The sequence below is a fragment of the Sinocyclocheilus anshuiensis genome, unplaced genomic scaffold (genome assembly GCF_001515605.1).
Source record: "Sinocyclocheilus anshuiensis isolate Anshui unplaced genomic scaffold, SAMN03320099.WGS_v1.1 scaffold1893, whole genome shotgun sequence".
In the NCBI taxonomy this organism is placed as follows: Eukaryota; Metazoa; Chordata; class Actinopteri; order Cypriniformes; family Cyprinidae; genus Sinocyclocheilus; species Sinocyclocheilus anshuiensis.
This window is the reverse complement of record NW_015539822.1, coordinates 608,367-620,250: the sequence shown is the minus strand read 5'-3', so window position 1 is coordinate 620,250 and position 11,884 is coordinate 608,367. Positions and strand designations below refer to the sequence as shown.

General features: G+C 42.1%; 1 protein-coding gene across 1 annotated transcript in view; it reads right to left on the bottom strand.

The window, feature by feature from the left end:
- Positions 1-11,884, bottom strand: part of LOC107684183 (dynein, cytoplasmic 1, heavy chain 1) — a 61,374-nt gene that overhangs the window by 3,058 nt on the left and 46,432 nt on the right. Inside the window, exons 54-68 of the mRNA XM_016480396.1 lie at positions 11,644-11,778; positions 10,880-10,974; positions 10,262-10,436; positions 10,100-10,175; positions 8,901-9,061; positions 8,718-8,829; positions 7,945-8,005; positions 7,738-7,861; positions 7,542-7,655; positions 5,911-6,081; positions 5,614-5,831; positions 4,378-4,481; positions 3,303-3,511; positions 1,383-1,536; positions 1,157-1,299 (exon numbers count right to left, since the gene is read on the bottom strand). Coding sequence (XP_016335882.1) covers positions 1,157-1,299; positions 1,383-1,536; positions 3,303-3,511; positions 4,378-4,481; positions 5,614-5,831; positions 5,911-6,081; positions 7,542-7,655; positions 7,738-7,861; positions 7,945-8,005; positions 8,718-8,829; positions 8,901-9,061; positions 10,100-10,175; positions 10,262-10,436; positions 10,880-10,974; positions 11,644-11,778 — 2,052 coding nt within the window. The remainder of the gene's footprint in view (positions 1-1,156; positions 1,300-1,382; positions 1,537-3,302; positions 3,512-4,377; positions 4,482-5,613; positions 5,832-5,910; positions 6,082-7,541; positions 7,656-7,737; positions 7,862-7,944; positions 8,006-8,717; positions 8,830-8,900; positions 9,062-10,099; positions 10,176-10,261; positions 10,437-10,879; positions 10,975-11,643; positions 11,779-11,884) is intronic.

Sequence of the window (11,884 nt, the reverse complement as noted above, 5' to 3'; positions counted from 1 at the left end):
TCTTTCCCCGCCAAACACAGAATTTTCCGTGTTCTCGCTGTTATACGCTTGGGGGCGCTATTACGCATCTCCTGAATGAGTCTAGAATCACTCGATCAAACACAGACCAGGAAGACGCAGAAACCAGCGATCTCGTATGTAAGCATACGTATATGATAAATAATGTGATCATCAACAATAAACAGCATATAAATAATAAACTGCCTAATGCTATAGAGTGAAATGTGGATCCAGAAAGTGTTAAAGGCCTGTGAAGCTTTCGGAGCGCTGATGGAAGCCATCTACTGAATCTTTGCTTTGATAATATTACTGAATATGATCCAGATGTAGTATTTGAGAAAAATGCGATTTTCTCAGCTTTTTGCTCAAAATGTTGCTTTTTTTTATGAAACCTACCTACATTCAAGTGTTTATAAAAAAAGAACGTTTGAAGCTGAAATAAAATAGATTGTTTTGTTTGAAAGTAGAGGGTCTGTTCTTTATTGTGATGTATTGCATGTTCAGATATTCATACAACAAAATATTCTAGGGGACATGAAATGTTAGTGAAAATCCTCAAAAAGGCTGGCCGATGCAGTTTTGGTTCTTGCCACTATCGCCTTTGGCTTGCTTAGTTGTGGACATTTAATATTTGGCAACATTATGGATTGCATTCCTGGAAGTGAACTGAACCGAGCTGATGATGAGGCCACTGCTTTCTCCAGAGCTGCATTAAAGATGAATCAACCTCTCTCCATAACTGATGGACTTTACACAGTTATTAAATGGAGCTGAATCAACAATTAACTGGTTTCAACTGCATGACGACTGTATGCTATTTTTTAGAGCTGTTTTACAGCAGAATTGAATGCTGTTTGCATCACTGAATCACCATGTTATTATTGTACTGTATAAAGCGCTACAGAAACTAATTAATGTGACATTGGTAACAAGCTTTCCTGGCAGATGAGTTTCAATCCCCCAATCAGAGCTTTCCTCTTAAATCCAAACATTTTCAGCCCAGTGATTTACTTAATCTTCACATGCACTCTCTCTGCTACAGAAAAGCAGCGATCATCTTCAAACACTGGCAAACATGTTCAGCGACCTGTATTGAGATGTTCTGATCTACAATCATGTGGTGTGAGCTGCTGTTCTCTGATGTGTGTCACTGCACCTTGAGCTCTTTAGCGCCGCCACTAGCCGCTCCCTGCGAGATCTGCTGCAGCTGCTTGATCCGCTCGCTGAAGTCTGCCACCCACTGGATGACGGTCATGGCTGCGGGGACGGTGTAGCGGCTCCAGCTGCGGGGCAGGATGCCTGCGGAGCACAGCACAGCGCTTCAGTGACCCGGCGCACACAGACACTGATCTGAAGGGTCAGAGGTCACTCCGCTGACTCACCTTTGACCAGGTCGTTGATGAGCGTGCGCAGGTCGTTGGTCTGCTTCTTCTTGCCCTCGCACACATGCACCACATCAGTGAGATCCTGACGCACGTCCTGCAGCATCCGCGAGCCCATCTTCACCTCGCGCTCGAAGAACCGGAACAGAGGATCCTGGGAGGAGCAGAAGCTTGCATGAGGAGTGCTGAAGTTAATCGTGTCTGCGATGCAGATGCAGTAATAGACCATAATCGATTATAGCCTTCTGACATCATTCGCATATGCGCTTGTCACACCAGTATTAAAAAATGCACACATTATTTTTAAAATCCGAGATCTGGGCACATTTTGGAAAAAGCAAGCTCAGTGCAGGAAAAAACCCATGTTCAGAATCGAATCGGAGCTTGTTTTTCCTGCATATGGCAGGTGTGTGTGCTAGAGACAATCGCGGCGGCTTCGTTGCACAGAATATGCGCTGTGTGCATTGCTTGACTTCCGTTATTTCAGTCTTTTACTGTAGATGTGCTTTCATTTCTGCCGTTTGGAATGCAGTACGTATTAGACGCACGAAACTCACGTACTGAGACTTTCACAGCGCTTTGTGTTTGTTTGTTCTGAAGCTCGATCGCAGCTGCGGTTACTTTTATGATACGAAATTAACAGTTATGTTTTCAGAACAGGACAAAACATGGAAATAGATCTGTGCATTACTGTGAAGCTGCCACTGTCTATGATCTCATCAGTAATAATCAAACAGGAAAAAATAAAAACCTATAACTATGATTGTCTGTAAACTCTCAGATACTTAAAGCACTCTTAGGCCTCGTTTACACTGTCAGTTAAATGTGACCTAATTCAGATTATTTTGCTCATATGTGACACAGATAGGATCTGTTCTATGACAGTGTAAACAGGAAAAAAAAACGCATGCATTCGGATATTTCGAGATCGGTTTCAGGCCTCATTCATATGTGGAAATAAATCTGATATAAATCAGATGTGTGCCAATGCGACTGTTATGTAAACAGGCAGATCAGATTTTCTGAGGCACAACTGAAAGAACGTGTAAACGGACAGCCAAAAAAATCAGATATAGGCAACAAATCAGAATAGGGCATCAAGACCTGCAGTGTAAACGAGGCCTTAGATACTGAAAGTACTTTTTGTTTATCACTTGTAATTGTCTTTTTCCCCCTTTATTACTTCAAATATCAAAATGTAGCCATGTGGCGTAATATTGAAAATTGACGATGACGCATCATGACATGTCAAACAATTAATCAAATAAAAGTTTTTGTTTGCATAATATATGTGTGTTCCATGTATATTTATTATGTATATATAAATACACACACATGCAGTATATATTTTGAAACTATTTACATGCATTTACATATCTATATTTATATTCACATAATTTAAATTATAAATAAATAAATTTAATATAAACAACCTATTTTTCTGAAATATATACATGCATGTGTGCATTTATACATGCATAATAAATATACACAGCACACATTCATATATTATGTAAACAAAAACTTTTATTTTGGATGCGATTAATCGTTTGACAGCACTAAATCGTAGACATAATCGTAATCGAATCGTGAAACCAGTGATAATTCACACCCCTAGCTTTCATGAGCCGTCGAAGAAGAAACACTAAGCGTTCAAACTGTGTTTACGACAGCTACGATCTGAACTGCCATCAAGGCAAAGATGGGTATTACTTTTAAATCATGATTATTCACATGATATAAAAACAAAGGTTTCTTCTCGTTTTCTATACAAAGCCTTCAGTAATATGCAATATTTAAAACATTCAAAATGACCGGTAACTATGTTTCTCAAATGAACTGATGCGATGTAAACACTCTGGATGAAAGCGCCCGAGGTCTCTGTGAATGTGGGTCAGCCGGACCAGACTCGGGCCGTACCTTGATGTTCTCCACGGTGCGTTTGAGCGGGCTCACAGACTCCGGGATCAGCTGCAGCCAGTTACGAGCCGTGGTGTGAAGCGTCCTCATCCAGGCCGGCTGCGCGTCAGACGAGGACGTGCTGCGCTGCTTCTTCTCCGTCTCGTACGCCAGATCGTCCTCATCCTCCAACATCTGCATTTTCAGCAGCTTCCCCATCATGTCAATGCCTGAGTGGGAGGAAGGAGCAGCCGCGGGAGCAGGAAGTGAGGTACGGGAGGGAGACGCCCACAGGAAGTGAAGGAGGGAGATCAAATTAACAGCTGGACAAACTTGAGTGTGTTAATAAGGGGGTTCAAGTGCTAAAACCCTGACGAGGAATTACTGGAAGACTTGCCACGGTCTGACGCCGTTAACACTCAGGAATCAGGACAACATTATAAACGAAGCGGAATAGAATAGACTTTAATTATGTGCAGTCACCTAATGAAGAGTTTTGTTTGAAGTTCAGTGATCAACAATTTAATTTGTGTTTCGTTTAGACAGTAGTCAACATTTGAAGTGGATCAAAAAGTTTTCCTAAGACAAGAACACATTTTGGTTTTAGGACCATTTTTGATGAAAGGTTTTGATCCACTTCAAATGTTGACTGGTGTAGTTCAAATATCCAGTTAAACTCAAACCTCGTGTTACTGTGCAGGGAGAAATGACCCCAGAGCACTAACTAGCAGTCGAGCGGTGAAGTGAAAGCGGTGCATCGTGGCAAGTCCAGCATCTGTTGTTGACCAGGGCATCGCTGAGGATGACATGCATCTGAGCAGAACTGAACTGAGAGGAGAAAACAGCATCAAAAAGCGAGGGCCGGTGACATGACGGCAGTGAAATACAGCTACTGGAGGCTGAGGAGACAGAAGGACACCCGCTCCGCTGCGTGCAGCGCTAACGGCTCTAGCGCACGCAACCGAGGAGGTGTGCTCTGATGATGAAAGCCTGTGAAACTGACAGTGACCTCGAGACAGACAGAGAGAAGGAGGCGAGAAGGGTCAGAGTTCAGGAGTAAACACCGTCCTCATGACAGTCCCGCAGACGCTCGTACCCTGAGTAGTGAGCAGGACCTTCTCCGCGTTACTCGGCAGACCCAGCCATGATGGAGTCTGAGTGTCCGGCAGCATCTCCACCCAGTGAATGAACTCCTCACGCCTGCGCCACAGAAACACAGACACACGCTTTATACAGGACAGACCGCTTCAGCTTCACAGAAATAAACAGGAACATAACAGTGCTAATGGTTAGAAATTCCTCAATTATGAAACATGACTCATGAGAGGACTCTGTTCACTGGGGTTGTAAAGATGCGTCACATTTGCCATTATATGGATTTTTGTAGCCAAAATCCAATCTGTGACGTCTGTCTGAGCCGTGCTTAATCTAGACACGTGCCAGTATTCGGTAATGTGATATATCACGATAATGAACGTGCGATATTGTTACCGTAGGCACTTCAAAATACCGTGAATATTTATTACAAATTCAGATTTTTTAAAATGCATTTTAAGAATACTTTTCTCATCAACTGGTCAAATGCACAACAGCTCTGTATGCTGAGTCACAGACGCGTGTGCACTCATGTAAACAAGCACGGATGAGAAGCGCATGGAGGAACAACTGAAGGAGACGCTCTGGATGAATGCACTTTCACTCTGACAGCAGGTGGCGCTGAAGAGCAGAAATGCAGCCGTTACCCTGGAAACCCCAGAAACACAGCAGCTGCTACTTTGTTTCTGAACAGGATTTAAAGGTTTCAAACTTAATAGGTGACATATTTTCAAACTTTTAAATTTTAATGTATTTTTTAACGAAGAATAATAACTTCTGTAACAAACGTTGCTATTGCTCATTGTTAATGTTAACGCATTAACTAATGTTAACTAATGAGACCTTATTGTAAAGCGTTACCTATTGTTCTTTATAATTCTTTTGCACTTTAATCTGTTTGAAACATTTTTTACCTTATACATTTTTTTGTGTATTGCTTCATTGTTCAGTTCTTTTTGTTATAAGAAAAAAGCTATAAAACCTGTTATACTGTATTATGAGACCACTTCTTTGCAATTAAATTTCAAAACTTTAGCAATTATCGCAACATGAAAAGTTGAGACCTAGCTTCACTCATCACTTCTCCATTCACAACAGACAACAGATCCTTTTTTTGCTTGCAAAATGTGGCTAATGTGACGCACCTTAATTTCTCCTGTTTTAAACTTGTTTATTTGACCATTCTCTGTAAAGCTGAACACAACACAGAAAGGTAATGAAACGGGTCTGCGCTGACCGGATCCCGTCGGGCATCTTGATGTCCTTGTGTCCGTCCACTTTGAGCGCCAGCTTGAACTCGCTGTCGAAGCTGCTGGTGGTGAAGAGACGCTCCAGGAAGGTGTTGAGCAGCCGCTGGTCGAACTCGTTGTCGATGCGTCCTCCGTAGATGGACTGGGCCATCAGCGTCCTCAGCGCCGCCCACGGGATCTTATCCGGAGAGATGTTCTGCCGGCCCTGCGGAGAACGACAGACGCTCAGAGCCTCACACACAGATGCAGATACAGCACAACAGACATGAGGAACAGACTCGAACCTTCGCCGTATCGTCCAGCCAGGTGTCCACCGTGTCGCAGGCCGAGCGCAGATCCGACTCTCCGAACTCGTACTTCTTAGACCAGCCCAGTGGAGCGTAACGCAGGCGCTCCTGGATGACGGCGTGGAACCAGGCCAGGAGGAAGTACAAGCGAGCTCTTTCATTTGGAGACTGAGAGAAGAGACCGACAATAAACCACACCAAACACCAGCTCACGACTGCACAAAACCCATTTCAGATTCATCTGAAGATGGAAAATTAACAGTGAAGAGGAAACACTGACTGTAGATATGAATGTATATCACTATACGTGACCTGTGCTGGCAAGATAATTCACAATGAGCAGAGTTAAAGAGCTTTTTTTTTCACATTCTCCATTAAAAGTCCTTCAAAGCACTACACCCGTTCACACAGCTATACCATTTGAGGGCGATAGAGTCAGCAAAGTCAGTTTTGAGAAAAATCGTGTTCAAGTTTTCTGAAGGTTACAAAGAAAAATCACAGAGTAACGCTGCATCTTTTCCTACAATTCTTTTCTTAATCATTACGATATTAATAATCATAATATAGCTTTTTTTTATTTTATCTTTGTAGTTATAAATAGGAACAGATGCAAAATAGAACAAAGAAAGAAGTGTATACTGTATTTTTTGTTTTTAATTTTACATCAAAACAAAAGCATTCAAGTAAGAAAAAAATAATCTAATGTAAAAATCTCTTTAGTGTGTTTATTACAAATAAATTGATTATTAAAACTACAAAAGCAGTTAAATTAAGAACAGCGAGCGATTCCCTTTTCTTTTATCGTTTAATTAACATTAATGAGACAGATGGCTTATATATAAAGATCTACTGTAATGCACGGATCTAATATTATATTCTTTTTCTATTCTATCTGTTTCCTTTTTATTTATTATATAATTTTTGTTTTAAAAACCTTGCTACGTGTACTGTGTTAAGCTAACAGACTTGTTATAGCACTTGCATATCATTGCTCTTTTGTTGATTTTGATTGCTTCTCTTGTCCTCTTTGGATAAAAGCGTCTGCTAAATGACTAAATGTAATGTTACACATCCGATGTTTTTCCCCAAATGTTCACTTAAGACATAACAGATTATGTTTGCGTTAATATTTAAATACTGTAATTCTGTGTATATTTATCGTGAGCGCTTCAAACAGAGAAAAGGTACTCCTCTCAGAAAACCTACATATAAAGATAATCTTAGATGTTTAATTACTATTTGGAGAATTGGGATCGCTAGACGAGAGCTTAATGAACCCATTTTTGTGAAAACCTCAAATTTGACCAAAATCGACATTCTTAACCTTTTTTGTTTTGCCTGTAGCTCAAAATTAGCCCAAGTGCATTCACGCTCATTTTGCCAGCACGGCTCACATGTTATTATGACACGCATCACAAAATGCACATTTTTATCAAAGTGGTTAAAGCTACTGAAAAACAATAGTCCTTATGATGATTTCCTATCACAAATGTCACACAAATCAAGTAAATATGAATCCGCTTCAGAGCACCGGAGATTCAGCGTTGCAGGAATCGCTACTGCGATCACGATACAGACGCTACTGCTTCACTTCTAGCAGTTAGCATGTTCCTCAGGCCGCTCCTCACCTTACACATGCGCGCCACAGGAATACTGCTGAACGTGCGCAGCATATTAGCCTTCACCCCGGGAGGAGGCTCGAACACAAAGATACGTCCGGCCCGCAGCAGGTTCACAGGGACCTGAGGGAGATACGGTCAACATCAGACGTCTCATTCCTCATGACAGGACAGCACACAGTGAGCACAGGAAGTGATGCGTGACCTTGGGGTTGATCTCCATGGTGAGGAAGAGCCGGAAGCAGGCATGCGGCTGCATGGAGTGAAGCTTCTTCTCCAGCTGCATCAGCCAACCGGGAGCCAAATGAACGTTCTCCAGCATCACCCACCTGACACACAAACACACGTCAGATCACGTGACCAGCAGACCTGACCAATCAGGAGTGAGAAGGGTCAGCTGATCTCCTCTCACCTGCCGGACTTCACCGCTGTGTTGATGTCTCTGTCAGCTTTATTGAAGCCTTCGGCAGAACCTGAAGATGGACCACATGTGTTACTTCACTAGTTTAACGGACTATCCAGAAAGACACTACAGCACAGCACTGAGCAGCAGATTCTCTCTCTATCATTTATACTTCTAGCTGGTAGCTGATTTGCAGAAACTGTCACTGGTCAGGCTTTTACTAAGAACCTAATAAATACAACAAAAAAACCCCCTGAAATTTAGAACAGAAAAAATACAATGGATTTTTTAATAGCATATATTGATTTTTTTTTTCACTTTTATGAGTTTTTCTAGACTGTCTAGATGGTTGTGGTCAGTGTTGGGGAAAATTACTTCTAAAAGTAACACATTATGATATTGTGTTAGTCCATGAAAAAGTAGCTAATTGCGTTACTTAGTTACTTTTTACGGAAAGTAATGCATTACGTTTCTTTGGCGTTACTTTTTGTCACCTGGGCTGTGCTTGGTTATTTGTTTTTAACAAACAACCCAAACGTTATATTTTTGGCAACTGTAAAGGCCCTGTCACACCAAAAGTGAAATGAATAATCCTCAGGCTGAAGGAAGAGCCTCTGCACTTACTCCCGATTTCTCTCAACACAGGGTCAGTGAATAAATGGGAAACTGATTTGAAAAAGTAACTCTGCTATTTCATTATAAATGTAAAAGTAATGCATTACTTTACTAGTAACTTGAAGAAAGTAATCAACACAGGCGGTGTACGTGCTGAAGGCTCTTACCGATGGAAATGGAGGTGATGTGTTTGTTCTGCTCAGCTGCGAGATCCCGCACCAATCCGCTGGCATCGTATCCGGGCACGGAGCACATCAGCACCGGCGTCCCCGGCTTCACCTGCACACACAAGCACTAATGCAGCATCTGCAGCATCACAGCATCAGCACACCACAGACACGCATCCCTACCTCACTGTCCACGATGTTGGCCAGGTCAAGCGGCTGTTCCATGATGGCCATGAAGGTTTCTCCCATGACTTTAGACACGAAGATGTGTGTCATGGCCAGCAGACGGTCGGGTCTGAACGCCTGGATCAGCAGCAGCTGGTGGACGGCCTGACCGATCGGAGCTGAGGACAAACAAACAAACAAACGCGTCACTCCTGCAGTCTCTCACAGGGAGCTGCGTGTGAAAACGCTTGAGAAAATGCGTGTGAAAATACATGCAAAAACACTTGTGAAAATGCATGTGAAAACGTGCAGAAAATGTGTGAAAATGCATGCAAAAACACTTGTGAAAATGCATGTGAAAATGTGTGAGAAAATACATGCAAAAACGCTTGCGAAAATGCATGTGAAAACGTGTCAGAAAATGCATGCAAAAACGCTTGTGAAAATGCATGTGAAAATGTGTGAGAAAATACATGCAAAAACGCTTGCGAAAATGCATGTGAAAACGTGTCAGAAAATGCATGCAAAAACGCTTGTGAAAATGCATGTGAAAATGTGTGAGAAAATACATGCAAAAACGCTTGTGAAAATGCATGCAATATACATGCAAAAACGCTTGTGAAAATGCATGTGAAAATGTGTGACAAAATGCATGCAAAAATACATGCAAAAACGCTTGTGAAAATGCATGTGAAAACGTGTGGAAAATGTGTGAAAATGCATGCAAAAACGCTTGTGAAAACGCTTGTGAAAATGTGTGACAAAATGCATGCAAAAATGCTTGTGAAAATGCATGTGAAAACGTGTGGAAAATGTGTGAAAATGCATGCAAAAACACTTGTGAAAACGCATGTGAAAATGTGTGAGAAAATACATGCAAAAACGCTTGTGAAAATGCATGCAAAACCGCTTGTGAAAATGCATGTGAAAATGTGTGAGAAAATACATGCAAAAACGCTTGTGAAAATGCATGTGAAAATGTGTGAGAAAATGCATGCAAAAACGCTTGTGAAAATGCATGTGAAAACGTGTGAGAAAATACATGCAAAAACGCTTGTGAAAATGCATGCAAAAACGCTTGTGAAAATGCATGCAAAAACGCTTGTGAAAATGCATGCAAAAACGCTTGTGAAAATGCATGCAAAACGCTTGTGAAAACGTGGAAAATGTGCGTGAAAATGCATGCAAAAACACTTGTGAAAATGCATTGTACTCACTGGACGTCTTCTCTTCGGTCCACAGGTACGGCACTGACAGCTCCGGCGAGTTGCTCTCGATCCACATGAAGAATTGCTGGAGGACAGAAAGGCATTGCTCATTCAGATGCTCTGCGGTGAAGAACAGACGCGTACAGGACAGACAGACGGAGAGACGCTCACCTCGTCCGCCTGCACTTTGGACACCAGGTCTTTAAACGCAGGCAGACGGCTGAGGCGCACCATGGCCTCGGACTGCTCGCTGCTCAAACCCTTGACTTTCGGCATGGTCGTCCCACTCAGCACGATCTCTTTCCCACGCAAGAAGTGCTGGAACTCTGCGTCGAATGACGGCTCGCTGAGAAACACGAGAGGAAACATCTGAGCTGCACATCCTCAGAAATCAAACACAGCTCTGATCATGAGCAAGACCACGTCTCTCAGCCAGAGTTAAAGCGCTAAAGGCCAGAAATCAGCTTCTGCTCTTTCTGTAAATCTCAGCTCTAATGACTGTAAATCACGGTCCTGTTCTCATCTGATCTGAACACACATTATCACAAACACAGATCACTCTGAGCTTCACTTTAAACTTATTACTAATAAAATAAGGACGTGGAGGACATTAAGCAGAATGTGATTCATTTTCTCACTAATGCTCTGCATTCACACACATACATAGATTTGCAAACTCATGTCAATAAAAGACTTTTAAAAAGAAGGAAAGAACTGAATTCAAGTGGAGATTAACTCCCTTATAAATGAAAAGAGAAATCTGAACATTTTGTTTCTTGATGTTTGTACCTGGTCATGCCCTTCAGGTTGATTCGTGAGAGCAGCATGGCAAATGTGACGTGATCCTGATGCAGCATGCCTCGAGCGACTCTGTTAAACGCCACCTGAACAGAAAAACCATCACACGTCACTAAATATTTCCTGCATAAAGGCCCTTCACAACAAAGGCGATGCAAAAAAAGCAAAACAAAGAACACCACAATGCAGGAGCAGCAAATTTATCACCCTCATTTCAGCAATGAAATAATGAAACAGGTATGATGCTCTTTACTAGTTAAAGCAACTGTAAGTTATTTTTAAATCGTTCTGATTGTTCACCGACTTCTAATACGACGAATGGCGTCTGTTTCTTTCCCAAACGCCTGTTCTGGGAGTGTGTACGCTTGGTGAGCGGGTACAAAACTTGCTTTACAGCAGCAAACAAACACATGTGCACCGATCCACTGTAATCATGCCACTCAACTGTAGGGGGCTTCAAAGTCACAAAAATACACAAATTCATACAGCTGCTTTAACGCATCTGCGGTTATTGTTAAATGTGTTTAAATTCAGCAGCAAAAACACTAGTGAATAGAGTCAGATGGACTGTATCTGCATCATTTAATGATTGCAGGTTTGCATAAAATTAGTTGTTTGTATTTCCCTGTGTGCTTTTATTAACCGAACAAGAAAAATGAATCCGTTTTTGTGCGACAGACGGGAATCTGCCTCAGTCTGGACTCTTCCTCCGTGCTGAACATTTGTGTTTGGTGTGAAAGGCCTTCAGTGCTCACCTGGAACAGGTCTTTGGTGATGTGAGACAGACGCTGTGTGTGGTCGCTAACGCTCTTCAGGTTGGAGTTCTCGTATAACACAGTGTGGTAGATGTCCAGGAATAACTGCAGCGAGTACTGATACAGGAAGTGCATCTGTGAAAGAGACAGATCCAGCATGAGCCAGAGTTCACACGCGCGCGCACACACACACACACACACACACACACACACACACACACACACACAAACACACAAAGAG